The sequence below is a fragment of the Urocitellus parryii genome, chromosome 5 (genome assembly GCF_045843805.1).
Source record: "Urocitellus parryii isolate mUroPar1 chromosome 5, mUroPar1.hap1, whole genome shotgun sequence".
Classification (NCBI taxonomy): domain Eukaryota; kingdom Metazoa; phylum Chordata; class Mammalia; order Rodentia; family Sciuridae; genus Urocitellus; species Urocitellus parryii.
The window spans coordinates 109,538,422-109,553,653 of record NC_135535.1 but is presented as its reverse complement, the minus strand read 5'-3'; the positions used below and the strand labels follow the sequence as shown (position 1 = coordinate 109,553,653).

The 15,232-nt window shown below is 45.3% G+C and overlaps 1 protein-coding gene across 1 annotated transcript; it reads right to left on the bottom strand.

Moving 5' to 3' along the window:
• Nucleotides 1–4,072: 4,072 nt before the first annotated feature.
• Nucleotides 4,073–10,944, bottom strand: Fgf23 (fibroblast growth factor 23). Its single transcript, XM_026407256.2, has 3 exons — nt 10,734–10,944; nt 6,019–6,122; nt 4,073–4,516 (listed from the first exon to the last, which is right to left on the bottom strand). Exons 1-3 carry the CDS (start codon nt 10,942–10,944, stop codon nt 4,073–4,075), a joined length of 759 nt encoding a protein of 252 aa, XP_026263041.2.
• Between the last annotated feature and the right edge of the window lie 4,288 nt (nt 10,945–15,232).

The following is a 15,232-nucleotide window of genomic DNA, read 5'->3' as shown; positions in this document are numbered from 1 at the left end:
ACTTCTGAAACCTCCCCTTCTCATAGCTCCCTCTTTCCAGCTACCCTGCCCACAAATACATCTGCTTCCTCAGCTCAGTAAGAACTACCACCACTCTGCCTGGGACTCATCTCCCAATTTTGCGGCTCTCAAGTATTCCTAAAGCAGAAAGCTTGGAAACATGGGATTCAACTTGTGAGTCTCCTTTCTCCCAAGGATCATAGTCCTGTGCTTACTCCCTGCTTGAAAGGACTACCTCGTATTTTATTCCATTTATAAATTTTGGCAGGAGGGTGAGTCAATTATCCTAGAAACGAAAATCTATGTGATATTCAATGTTAAATGAGTTAAGATGTTAAGAAAAAGTTCTGTTTAAACAATAAGTCTCTAAGCAAATACCTATATTACAGCGATATCTTTATTCAGCAAGGATTGGTAATCACGCAGACTTTTATGTATCATAAAACTGACTACACACCACACATAAGAGTATGCACATGTACACACACACACACACGATATATTCATTTTTTTTCTTCCCTTAGTCTCTCCTGTCTTCACCCCACCAATTGTTTTCAGTTAAACTTCAGCTGTTCTTTTCCTTATGCAAGGGAGAAATTTATGGGAAAAGAAAGGAACTCTTGTAGGGAAATATTCAGTCTGTTTTTTTCTCTTCTTCAAGGTTTAACTCTCTTTCTATAAGGGAGTGAAAGTCTGATTATTCCCAAAGGATTGTTTTGATGCTGCTCTACCTACTTTTGTAGGTGTTCAGGTGGCTTGATCCAGGAGCAAAGTTAAGAAATACCTGACCCTCTTATTTCTGAAATACCATGGAGGGGTAAAACCTACAAGCTGAGGCCAAATCATTCATTTTTATAAAACGTCTGGGGGGGAAAAAGTACTTTTGAAACAGCAATAACCTGCCTTTGATAAGTCTGTTTTGTGTGATTAAAGAAATAAAGCCTGTTCCCTATGCTCCTATATCTATCTAGTGACTCTCCCTTGCCCTACTCTGTAATATGGAAGACTCTGGCACCCAGACTCTTAAAAGGGACATAATCAGAACAAAATTCCCTGTGTAGACTTTGTCAGATGTCAAAATGGTGGCCCCTATGCTGAGTTCTTCCACAGTCGTCATTAAGAGCGAGAAGCAGGCTAAAGTTAGGTGACAACTAGGCTTGAGCCCATGTGAACTGGAACGGAGAGATTCAGATGTGTAATAAGCATCTTTGCTTCCTGGTTTTTAGAGCTGGATGGAGGTTAAAGAAGGAATGTTGAGAACACTAACTACAGAAAGAGAAGGTAGACTACCTTGCTGGCTGCTATCACACCTCACAGGACTGTAACACTGTGTTAAGTGCATTTGGTATAGTTTGGATCTTGCATGTCCCCAAAGCCCCATGTGTTGAAGGCTCAGTCCCCAGCCTGTGGTACTCTTGGGGAGGTGGTGGAACATTTCAGAAGTGGGGCATAGTGGGAGGTCATAGGTCATTGGGAGGGGGGCTTTGAAGGGATGCCTCTTCCTCTCTTGCTTCCTGGCCATGAGGTGAGTGCCTTTGCATCATGCCCTGATTTGCTATCCCCCAACCAAAGAGCTAAAAGCAAGGTGACCTCTGGATCATGGACTGGAACCTCCCAAACTATGACTCACATTAAATCTTTTTTTTTTTTTTTTTTTGAGAGAGGAGAGAGAGAGAGAGAGACAGACAGAGAGAGAGAGAGAGAGACAGACAGAGAGAGAGAGAGAATTTTCAATATTTATTTTTTAGTTCTCGGCAGACACAACATCTTTGTTGGTATGTGGTGCTGAGGATCGAACCCGGGCCGCACGCATGCCAGGCGAGCGCACTACCGCTGAGCCACATCCCCAGCCCACATTAAATCTTTTATCTCAGGATTTGTCATAGTGGTGGAAAGCTGAATGACACAGCAAAACACCTGGTTTACTGAGGTTTTTGATGTGGTTGTGTCAGTGTACATTTTCAAATTAGAAATTCTCTCTCCTTTAAGGGGCTACTTTAGGGCTAGAGTGCTCTGAAATCCAGTATTGATAAAATTTTATTGTTTTCAATGATTAAGATGAATCAAAATTAAGTGTGCTTTGAATGGAAAAAAAACTTTGAATATTTAAAAATTCTGATAACCTTTTCGATTGTCCTTACTCCAGATTTTCTGAATGCTCCCCTCCCATAAACCCTTTAATTCTCACATCCCAACATGCTTTTATGTAGTAATGCAGAGAAAAGTAACAGAAGCTGAGAGAAATTTTATTTTTCTTTTAAATGGAAGGAAGGAAAAGGTGGGATTGCATTTTTATAAATATCTATAAATACAGAGTGATAGGCAAAATCTTCCAAATAAATAAATAAATATGGCCATATGCTAAGGGACACAAGGAACTGCAGGGGCTACCTTGGCTCTGCCAAAAAGAAGACCCCCCCAATGGCGGTCCTGGGTTTCTGAGATTACAATCAGTTTTCTACCAAAGTCCTTTTGGGATTTCCCATCTAATTATCAGGAAGGGGAGAGCATCTATAGCTACTGTACAAGACAATGTCCCCAACAGGAAATGAAAACCATGAAAGAAATTATTCACCACGCCCCACTGTATATGCTGCTGTACACAGTCTGAGTATGGGAACTAGTCCTTCAAAATCATCAGATCAAAGTCGTCGTCCAGTGTTTCTCTGATCAGGAAAAAGAATGGGTCAATCTCTACGTCTGGGTACATGAAGGTGGCAGGAAAAATAAAAGGTGGGAAGAAGTTGGAATCTAGTTTGTTAATATTCTGCACTTTAGGTGGTCATTTTAAATAGAGATAGAAAAAAAGGGACCATGCAGGAAGAGTCTAAGTCACTGGGAAAGACTAAGATGAGGGCTGAGCATTAGTTCCCATCCAGCACACCTCAGCTTTCTCAAAGTCAGGCTGATTTTTCCTCCGCACAGCACTGGGGCTCCTGGGACTAAAAGCTCTCTTAACATAATGCCCCAGGAACTTCCAAGTGGATGGAGAGCCTGCCATCAGCCTAGGAGTGCTGTAACTAATCCTGTAGCCACCTCTGCCTCTTCTATAATTTGGTTATTAGACTTCTTGCCCCAAGTCCTTGATTCCACTTCACTTACAAAAAAATTGCATTTTTTTTTAGTCCATGGAAAGTCCAACCCAGAGCAGTTTCAGTGTTCCCCAGACACGTTTTTGAAATTCATGTCAAAGGTATTACTACTCAACCTGCAAGTAGAGGCATAATTAAATGCCTCTTAGGAGAGAGTGAATGTGTTTCCCTTTTGCAAAATCCTGGCAGGTGGGGTAGATTTCCCATGAACCAAAAACTAAACTTATTCTTTGGGCCTAATTCATTAAAGCCAAAAATGGGGCCAAGGAGTGAGGCTAAATTATCAGGCACTTGGGAACTAATGCAGAATCACTCTTGGTCCTCTGGCTCTAGTTGTGTAAAAGGAGAGAGGGAGGCAGAGCGCAGCCACTCTGCAAAGGGGTGGAGATTTCTGCTTCAGTTCCAGGAGCATTCTCCATGTGGTTTTGACCAGCCCGCCTCAGTCTCCTTGGATAGCCTTTCCCCAGAGATACTCCAGGCAGAACCAAAACTTGAAATTAGTGTTCTCCTCAACTCGCCTGGTTCAGCTCTTAATGTCAAGGTGTGCAAACTCAAATGCCAGTAGGATCCAGAGAAGTAACACAGAGCGCTGGAGAAGCTGCTAGATGGCCCCTTCCCCACACCATGCAAGTATGAAAACCCAACCTGCCACTGCTTCTTCTAAATGCTGGACTGATGTAGAGAAGAGGCATAGGGAAGGGAAGCGGGGGTGGTTGGAATCCCTTTTCTTCCCTTTAATGGGACATTTACCTGTTGGGGTTTCTTATACCAAAAGGCGGGGGTGTAGGGTGGGGGAAATGAAACTCCAGTACTCAGGCTGCAAAGGCTGATTCTCAGGGGACCCGCGGGAAAGGGAATGGAGGGAAGCAGGGATTGCACGCACCACCTCCACCTTGACCTTGGAGTGTGAAGGGGGCTGGGTCCTTTAGAGAAAGCTGAGTGGGCGGAAAGGTGGGTTAAGGAGGATCTTTCCGGTTTCCCTAGATGAACTTGGGGAACGGGTGGCACCTTTCCACGCCCACCCCCCCTGCGTGCGTGTTGACCCTGCTGCCACGGAGCACGCCCAGGGGGTCGCTGGCCACCACGCTGTTGTCCTCGGCACTCGGGAGCTCCTGGGAGCAGGAGGCCGGCGCCGGGGTCATGCGGGGCCGGGGCTTGAGCACGTTCAGCGGGTCCCTCTCCGAGTCGTCCTCTGCGCTCCGGGTGTGCCGCCGGCGCGGCGTCGGGGTGTTGAAGTGGATCAGCGGGACGAGGTTCCTCCGGGACAGGAACTGGGAGTAGGGCGGCGGGTTCATGCCTGGAAGGAAGGCCCTCTTGGCCCGGCCCAAGCTGACCAGGAAGTGGTGCTGCGGGGAGTGGTAGATGTCGTAGCCGTTCTCCAGCGTCTGGTGCCTGAACCTGCAGTTGTCCGGGTTGAAGTAATGCTGGAGGGGCGAGAGGGCAGAGGGTGAAGGCTGGCTGGGGGAGGGCCTGACCCCAGGCCCCCAAGGGCTCAGGCGCTGTGTACCCTGCCCGAAGCTTGGGAGTGTTTTACCTGTTCAGCTTTCCCTTGGCTCCTTTCTTGGAAAACAACGGATTTCCACTAATGCACTCCAAGCTGTCCAAGCACTGAATATGGTTCCAGTCTTTAGACTAGAAGACCTGTGCTCTGGGTCTTTACAACTCAGTGCCTGAGACCTGGGCAGGCCTGGCACTTGGCTTGCTAGGGCTGGGCCCAGGAACGGGGACACTCCTTGTGCCTAGTTTCTGGAGGGAGGGCTAACAATCCCCCTCTAAAAGGTTTCTACCTTTTAGAGCTGTTCTGGCTGAAAGTTGGCTTGTGTTTGTCTCCTTGCCTGGAGAAAGGAGGAGATGGGATGTAGTGTTGGGTCAAACATGAATGAGGATACTGGCAATGGAGAGAGAATGTCCTTGGGGATTAGGGACATGAACTTGCTAACATATGAATTGGGTTTAAATCCTCATTCTGCTACTAGTACTAGGTTTTTATTGAGTTCCTATGAGGGCCTTTATATACTATTCCACTTAATCCTCAGACTCCACAAAGTATTTGTACAGATGAGGATGATCTATATGCCTGTATGGGCTCAGCCCGTGTTTATCCACTCTGACCAGATAGATGTTGGTCCTGGGACACAGCAGTGAACAAAATAAAGTCCTCACTCTCAAGAAATTCCTAGTGGGTATGCTGGTTGGTAACAGAATCCTAGGGTAAACAATCCTTCTCTTTGACCATCTCAAAATCCTCTGGACTACACAGCAAGCTTTACTTGGGAAACCCTGTGCTTACCAGTCTTAAGGACCAGAGATCCCCACTAGGGCACAGGTAGTTAATTAAGAGATCTTTAATGGGAGGGAGCATTCCAGATCATGTGGTCCATTCCATTTCACTTTTTCCAAGGGAAGGACTGGAGAAGTGAGAGGACTTGCCCAAGGTCACAGTTGGTAACAGATTCCAGAAGACACCACTGGCCTTTCAATGTTTTCTTTCTTTTTTTTTTAATATTTATTTTTTAGTTCTCGGTGGACACAACATCTTTATTTGTATGTGGTGCTGAGGATCGAACCCGGGCCGCATACATGCCAGGCGAGCGCTTGAGCCACATCCCCAGCCCCCTTTCAGTGTTTTCTAAACTATGTTGCAGCATGAATTTACACAACTTAAGAACCTACAAATACATTCAGGGGGCCACACTAGATGCAAAAGTAGGAAACAGTAGGAAGAACAGACTGGAGAAAGCCTGGGCGGAAGAACCAGGCTGTAACCCCCACCCCATACAGCTGCACATTTGATACTTAGTCTGGATAAAGTACCAAGTGAAAACAGATCACCCAGGGACACTGAAAGTAGAGCCTTTAAACTAGAAAGTCTATGCTCTGCCAAAGAAATAATTGCAAATGGTGACCAACATAAAAAGAAACTCACTGATCCAAAAATGTTGCCTCTGAAATCCATACAGAGGAATCTCCTACTCATCACACCTGTGATCACCACCAAGCCAGCATCCTCTGATCTGATCAGCAGGGCACCTGTGGAGAAAATTATTCAGGTCACAGACTCAAGTTTCCACCTCATGAAACCTCCTTGTGGGGAAGACTTCACATAACTCCCTTCCTGCTTTTGTTCCCCCTCATTTCCTGTGGCTCCTTTCCCTGCTCATTCACCTCTCACTTCATCCTCTTACCTATATGGGGACCAATGGAGCTCACCACTTTCTTCTTTTTATTTTTTAATATTTTTTTTTAGCTGTTGATGGACCTTTATTTTGTTCATGCATTTATATGTGCTGCTGAGAATCGAACCCAGTGCCTCTCATATGCCCGGCAAGTGCGCTACCGCTGAGCCCCAGCCCCAGCCCCTCACCACTTTCTTTTTCCTGTGCCCCACACACATTTCTCTCTCTCCACCTGAATTTTATTTCTCCCCTTGCCTGGCGAATACCTCTTAATGTCTGTGGTAGTGGACATGTCCTCCCAAGCTTTCTGCTTTTGTTATTTTTTATTTCTATGCTAAGATGTCTTTCAGGGATCCAGCTTGTTTAGAGAGTCTCACATTTCCTGTCAAAAAACAAACAAACAAAAAACCCCCAAACCTTTCCTTTTGCCTACCAGGATATTTCTGTGTGCATCTCATTTGACTTCATTTGACAGCCCCCCACCCCATGGTGGTGGTTAAGGGGGGGTTGCCCAGCCAGGAATTAGAATCTGTTTTCTGCAAACACCCCCTGGAGAGGTTGTAAATGCCCATCATCTGTGCCTAGCAAGTGGTGGGGCCTCTGGGGGAGCCTTGGGGTGACTTGAAGTCCTGGGCTCCTCTCCTACCCTATGAGGGCTCAATATAAAGATCTCTGGGGGCAGTGGCTGGGCAATGATTAGACTGAGCCTGATGTGGCCTGAAGTTGGAATGACGTGGGACACAGGGATGGAGGGTGGAAGCAAACCCAGAAGGAAGGGAACAGAAGAGAGCCAAGAAGAGCAGTTAATTTATTTGACTGAAGGTTAGCCTCCAGGGAAGCTTCTGGAAAGTGTGGTGAGGTGTGGGAGGTACAGAAGATATTTAAATTCCTCCAAATTGGTGACTGTCTATGTGTCTCAATTGTATGGTCAATTTTGTGGTTAAACTCTGAGGAAAAACATAAGGAATATATAAGAGGTAGTTTCCATCCTATGGCTTTTCAGTCCTATCGAGAAAAAATTACACTTAGTAATGATTTTGGAGTGGTTGCAAAAGTGTTTTACATATTTTCAATTCTCAAAATAGCTGCTGTATTGCTGTTAATATATTATTTTAGTAGTAGTAGAAGCATCCCAACTTAACTGATAAAGCAGGATTCATCACAAGCATGAGAAGACAAAAATCAAATGCAAAATACATGCTGTAGGGCCCAAAGACACCAAGTTTCAGTGCCCCTGGGGTGCAGGGAAGAGGCACTGAGCCCAGAGACTTGGACTGTGGTATCAATTCTACCACTTAAGAACTTGTGGGCTCCAGTAACTTTGCTTTAGCCTGGGTTTCCTCAGCTTTGAAATGAACAAAAGTACAGCCATCCTGCCCACATTGTAGGTTATCACAAGGATTGAATGGGTTAATGGTTGCCAAGGCCCTTGACAGTGTTGGGCATCATGGTGCAGCTGACCTGCTGTTTGTGCCAAACCCACATGCGATCATCATGCTGGTCTGATGCTTGGGGCCAGCGCTGGACATATGCTCCTGGTCCAGGGCCAGTCCCAGTAGAAAACAACCTGCAGCTACTGTGGGTTGGGGTGGAGTGGGGTAGGGTACACAGGCTCTTGAATCAAACCAATGTAAGCCAGTGTGAACATTTAGAAAATGTAATTTAGATGGATTTTCTCCCCTTTGTGTTTTTAGGAGGCATGTTTTCTCAGTCTGCACACATCCAAGGGAAATTTCAGCAGAAAAAAGCAAAAAAGCACTCTGGCCGTGGAAGTCACCTGCTCTCCCTGTTGGCACTTGGCAGGGTTAAGGAACATTATTTCAACAATGGAGGTGTCTCATGCCTATGACCTTGGAAGGGCATGGGATTTGGGATTCGGATGTCCTCTAGGTTATTTACTACCTGTGTGGCCCTGAACCAGTTACATTCTTTAACTTTTGTTTTTCATGTCTGAAATGGAGGTGTTTAAACCACCTCTAGTCCTGCTGAGGATGTAATGAGATGAGTTTTCACCCATTTAAAGAGATTTCTAAATGCAATTTAGAAAGTAACTGTTACTATTACTGTTTCATTTCAATTTCTGCTAAAAAGTAGAACATTATCTGCTTATTTCTACTTTCATAGCCAGTATGTGATAAATAAGATGGTAAATGTAAAGGGTTTTGAGCTCCTCAAAAGAGAAACTATGAAGAAGGCTTAAAGACCCTGAGTAGTTCAGCTTCAAGTACAGAAGAATTGGAGAATGGAGGAAGCAAAAAAATTAGGATCGAGGAATTGATATTAACTAAACGAGGGCAGGGGATACAGCTCAGTGGTTGAACTCTTGCTTAGTATACGTGATATCCTCAACACCTCAGGGAGAAAAAAGAAAGAATGGGATATTAATTAATAGTAATGAGTGTCTATTTCCTGTTGTTTCTACAGAGTTAGATTAATGGAGAATAGGAGGGTGGACTTGTTCACAGTGGAACAAGTGTGTAGGTACTGGGGAAGCCCCCTGACTTCAGCTCACTGAACCCCAGGGGCTCTCGTAGAATCTCATAGATGATTTCATTTTATTAAGATCAGTGACCCCAAGAGGGGTTGAACACTCAACCCTTAATCAGTGATCTACTAAAACACAATAGTAAAAGGAATCAGATTTCACTGGAAATGTATAATTATTTGGGAAGGGAAAATAACATTCTTTTCCATCAGTGTGGAGAGCACTGCTTTATCAATGATGTCATCCAAAATCTTTTACCAGACTTATCTACATGCATTAGTGTTTCTTCTTTCCTTTCTTGGTAACTTAATCTTAATGCACACTTTTTTTCCTTTTTTTTTTTTTTTTTAAATACACCTGATAACTGATGGAACATCACCAAAGCTTACATATCAGTTAGGGAAAGTAGGTGCCTCTCCTGTAGCCCTGACTCTCAGTCACCCACCCCAAGCTAGTATGTTCATCTTCCCCCCCCCAAAAAAATAATACTTGGATGGCTTGTATGTCAGACAAAACAAACCTAAACACAATTTGTGTGTGTGTGCACGCGCATGCGCGCGCTCCACGCATGCACACGGAAATCTGAAGTCCATTCAGTCCATTTTGCTTCTTAGTCATTTTAATGCACCTAGTGTTGAGTGCATTCTCCAATGTAACTGGTTCAGGGCCACACAGGTAGTAAATAACCTAGAGGACATCTGAATCCCAAATCCCATGCCCTTCCAAGGTCAGAGGCATGAGACACCTCCATTGTTGAAATAGAGATTTGATTGCTCTTTTATTTCTTCTGCTTGAACTACATTGGATCATCTTGTATTTTTCTGAATTCTTAGAGTAATTTTAACATGTTCTCCAAAAATAGAACATCCTTCTTCATACCCATCTCCCTTCTCACTCCTTTGTCTCTTACCTAGGCACACAGCAAAGGACGGTCATTTGAATGACAGCTACTTGACAGACTATTGTGGACTGTGATCCATCTTTCATCAAACCCAATCTTTAAAAACATTCTGGTTGTCTCATGTTGTCAATGAGTTTGCAGATAGCCCAATTTGTTACTGATTAGACACCTTTCAGCTCCACTGACCAGAACTGAGAACCTATATGGGGCACCACTGAAGCACCTCATAAACCTGTTGGATGGATGGATGCATGGATGGACAGATGAGTGGACAAATAGATTGTATACCTGGTCAGACTCACCAAGACAATGTATCTGGGCAATCTGCCTTTAATACATTTCTTCTTAATAATTTTAACAAAATCCGAATACTAGAAGCTCAGAGTTGGAAAGAACCTCTGAGTTCATCTATTTCAATCCTTGGAATGATACAGGAATCTTCATAACATCCCTAGTTAGCCCTGCTCAAAGTTCATGAGCTAAAACTTAGTGTCTATTGATCATCTATCTGGCTTCTTTTCCTTTTAGATACCTTGCCTGTCGTTCTGTACATTTTTTTTTTTTTTTAAATCTTGGGACAAGGCAAAGTGCAAGTGGTTTCTATTATGGGAAGAGTATTTTAGTCAAGACAAATTATTAAATTATTCGTGTTGAAAGAAATTAGTAAATACTAATTAGGGAGGTGGCATACCTTTCTTTCTTTCTTTCTTTCTTTGGTACTGAGGATTAAGCCCTGGGGTGCTTACTTAACCTCTGAGCCACATCCCCAACTCTTTTTTACATTTTATTTGGAGACAGGGTCTTGCTGAGTTGCTTAGGGTCTGGCTAAATTGCTGAGGCTGGCTTTGAACTCAAGATCCTCCTGTCTCAGCCTCTGGAGCCACCAGGCATGTGCCACAATACCACCTTGCCCCCGCCCCTAAGGTTTTACAAAAAGCCTACAAATACCATTAAGGGGTTCAAGGCAAAGAGGCTACCAGGCTGGATTAGCCCTCTGGTCTACCCCAAGGCTTCCCCCCCAGGTAGACAAAGGAGAGTTCCCCCATTTCCCAACTTCCCAGCCTGAAGCCCCTACTCACTGTAGATGGTCTGATGGGGTGTGCCATCCACTTGGCCGTCCCTGTGGATCTGCAGGTGGTAGCTGTTCCTGGCCGTGGCGGTGTACAGGTGAGTCAGGCCACCCCAGTTGGAGGCCAACAGTGGAGAGGTGTTGGGATAGGCTCTGATGATACGCGTGCTGCAGACACCGCACAGAGCCCAGACCAGGAGCCTCAGGCGGGTCCCCAACATCGCTGTTTTCTGAATGGCTAGTGCTGAGTTTGAAACCTGACACTCCCTCCTTGACTCCCCAGGCCTAGCCCTGTCTTCTCCGTTCTGGCAAATAGCAGAGTGAGGATCCTAGGCTGGATTCCCTCCTTTCCCCCCTCAGACTTTTAAAGGGTAGCAGCATGACATCAAACAGGAAAAACTCCACTGTCCACATCCTCTGTGTTGTAATCAGCCATTCAAAGAAAGTGCAGAGACTTCTGAGGCTCACGGAAGGTACGTCAGTTACACACACACACACACACACACACACACACACACACACGTACACACCCCCCTCAATTTCAGACCAGTGCTCCCAAAAGTGAGTGATGTGTGGGCAAAAGTTATCTATGACACTGGGTCATCTGATGACCTGTCCCACTTCCACCAGGAAATGTGAAGGCAGCCAGCGGTCCCAAAAAATCCAGCTCCAGTCATGTAGTATCCCGCCTCCTCGGCTAGTCATCTCTTACCCAGTCTACTCATTTTGGTTTCCTCAGTCCTTTTAACTCCAATTGCCATGTATGTACCCGGTGCTTTCTGTGTGTGCAGCATCAGGTGGGTGTCTTGATAGATATAGAGATAGGTGACGCCATCAGGCAAGTGGCATCCGCTGAGACTCCCACCTCAGGAAAGATATTCGAGCTGGGATCGGGGACACAAAACCCAACGTTGCCATTTGGAAAGATTTCAAAGTGGGCAAAGGAAAACAAGGCTTTGAGGTCACCGAAAATACCAAGGTCCGATTTCTCAGTTTCCCTAGTTGGGAGATTTAGGGCAACTGAACTGGTAATCTTGGTCTCTCCAATAGGCAGGAGATGAAATCAGAGGCTTATGGGGATTAGCAGGGCTGCTGGCTGAGCAGAGGCGGGCAGAGTGCTGGAAGCACCCTCAGCAGAGTGTTCACACGGGGTGTCTAGCTCTATGACTGGTGCCTTCTTGCAGAGGATGCTCCCAGGAATGTCCTGTGGAACTACTCGTCTGACACAGGGTTGTGGCCGTGGGGTGGTGGTGGTGGTGGTGGTGGTGGTGGTGGTGGTGGTGGTCTTAGCACATACAGCCCAACGAGAGGCAACCAACCACACACTGGAATTAGTACACAGAAACCAAGCACTGGGCTGCTCACTGTCCCATTCCCTTCCAGAGTTTCCAGAAAAACATGCCCCAGGAAGACTGCCATTCTTTCAGTTTCTCATTTTACTGAGCATATACTACAGAAAAGAATAAAGCATAAAGCTAGACATTGTTATTAATTAAAAGAGAATGAGATATGATCCTGTCTCAATCTAATGGAGGAGGCAGATAAAATTAAGTAACTATCATACAAAGCATGCACCGTCAGACAGACTCGGGCAAGCAGAAATGGCCTTTGTAACCCCACGGGGTACAGGTTTTTATAGTTTACAAAGTATTTTCAAATCAGCTAGCTCATTTTAACTTCACTGCAAACTATGAGAGAGGTACTTCAGGTATTGTTACTATTTTAATGTTATTTGTGAAGAGATGAAGATGTCGGTTGAGCAAATAACTGGTAGAGGAAGGACAGGATCTTTTGATTCCCTGTGCTGCTTCTCTAGTAAGAATCACAGGGACAGCAAATGCTCAAGAACTTATCCTTCCACTTCCTATTTTAATGCTTGTAGTAATTTACTTAATCTTTAGAATAACCGTTTAAGGAGGTACTGTTATTCCCTTTATAGAGATGAGGAAACTGGAGCACATGGCTTAAGTAACTTGCACAAATACACAACTAATTCATGGAAGAGGATGGATCTGAATCCAGGTCTGACTTAGCTCTGCGTAGCTCTTTGCAAGATGTGCAAGCCCACCCAGTATGTTACAGCCAGAGCTATGACACTTGGTAAGTACAAGTAGCAATGAGACAGAGTGCTTTTCTCTAGTAAATCAACGTTTTTACCCAGGGTATGTCTCTAGCATATACGTGCTTGTCTCTAGGGTTTAAATGGAAGATGGATAATATTTAATGCTTATGTCTAAAACAGACTTCCTTCATAGAAGTCACAGAATGGTTTATAAATACAGCATCATAGTTTAGCTAAATGAAGAAACAGCTAGCTTTCAGAATTGAAATGCACATCATTCAGAAATATTTGCCAATTGATAACCCTGCATTTCCTCTTCCTGGTGCAAATGGTAGAGGGATGGGAAGTACCTGTGAAGCAATCAGCAGCTACTGAGAAACTTCCCTGAGAGACGGGAGAGAGGGATTTACAGGAATAAAAAGTAGACCAAATTTATCTTCTGAGGTTGACAATATGGTTATGCTGAGAAAAACTTTGCTCATGGCCATGTTCTATGTAAGAGCTAAATTACAAGGACGTGTAAGAAATGCCACAGGCATTCACGAGGGAGAGATTTTGGGGGTGAATGCTGGACTCAAGGTGCTTTGGGGAAGGAGAGAGTGAGCTTTGTACAAGGGGCAGGGTGTTGACCAGCACCCAAGGCACAGAGGGGAGGGTGTGCAGGTGTCCAGAAAGGAGTTCCTGGGGTGACTGTGGATGGGGGACATGTCCCTGACCAGTTGAACTCCTGCTATTAGGAAAGAGAATTGTGCCATCACTACATTTCCAAAGACTTTCCTCCAAGGAAAAGCCGTGAATTCACAGCAGCTGGTTGTGAAGGCAGAGTGTGGCCTGGGGAGTGGGTTTATTTCCTGGGAGTAGGTTTATAAGGGGTCTGGGGAGGGAGTGGGGGGTGATGAGACAGTCCCCACTTGGAGAGAGTAAAGGGAAATGCAAGACTGTCAGAATAATTCTTTGCATTTGTGATACAGAACAGTTGAGAGCAAAGATGAGAGTTACCCAGTTGCATGCAGAGAGGCAGAACTTCCACCTCCCTGGCTGAAACTCCCTACCAAAGGGCTCCAGACCTGGTTTCCCATTAGAATCACCCTTGGAGCTTTAAAACCCAAAACATCCCAGGGCTGATCTTAAATCTACAGTGGTGAAGGACAGCTATTTGTGCCTTTCCTCGCAGAGCCACCTGGGAGTGTCTGATATTTAAGTACTTATTAGTGAACAGGCTCTGAGTCTCAACCACACACTGGAATTAGTACACAGAAGCCAAGGCCCCGTCGCTGGACTGCTCACTGTCCCATTCCCTTCCAGAGTTTCCAGCCTACATGTAGATTAAGATGGGCCTTTCTGTGGAATCTGAGTAGTGCATGCCCGGTCGGTCAGTGCTCTGTGCCCACAAACAGCCTTTAACTGGAGCCTGTGTGGTTTCTGAAGCTCCAGAGTATGAGGGGAAAGACACCGGTGTGTGGGTTCCTTGTCTCTGAATCTAGAGGCTTCCCTTGGCCACGGTTCAGGATCTGGGAACTACTGCGACCTTAGGAGCCCAAAGTGAAACAGATGGCAGATGTGAACAGGAAGCTCATGGAGGAGGCTGCTGATTTGCACTTCTGGATGTCCCCACCCTCAGTTCCCAGTGACTGCCAGATGCAACAGAAAGGCTGGTCCCAGGGCAGGTGTGCCAACGTGCTTATCCGCCTGCCTTGGGAGCCCCTGCTCTGACCTCAGGAGAGTCCCCCTGTGTGGAGGCCTCTGGTCCAGGCCCTGCACTTCCACTCAGAGGACCCAGCTCTAAAGATGAATTGGGGGTGGTAGAGCTCTCTAATCCTTCAAGGTCACCCATTCCCTTCATCTCCTGTCTTCTTTTTCTCAGAATCCACTCTGAGAAGGTATTGAGGAATATTATCTCTACCAGATCATATTTTCTCAATGAAAAGACTTGACAACAATTTACAAAAAGTAACATTGGCTTGACCATCATTAGCTATGGTGAAAAATATCGAGGAATCAAGATGAAAGAAGACCCGGGAGGTAGGAGGGGAGGTGGTCTAGTGTGGCTCAAAGTCTTCTCTTGAGACTCTGTCTAAAGACCTTGTCACCAATGGGAGACCTTGTCAGACTTCTGTGCCCTGAGCCTCTCTTTCTCATAATCTGATTCCATGAGGGTGCCTCACTGTCAAAAGGGGTGACCTCGCCCAGTCCTGCATGCAGACAGATGGTTATCTAAGTCCAGAACAAATGGTTGTTCCTTGTTTTCTGAAGTTCTCTGGGGAAGTGCTGCAACCTTCCAGAAAATGTCATTCTTATGTGTCTTGTCATCCTGTCAGTTAAAACATGCTTTGGGGGATGTGGGTATAGCTTAGTGATAGAGCCAGTGAGGCCCTGGATTCCTTTTCCAGCGAGGTAACAAATAAAAACCAAACAAAAAGACACTTATTTATATCCAAGCAGATTCT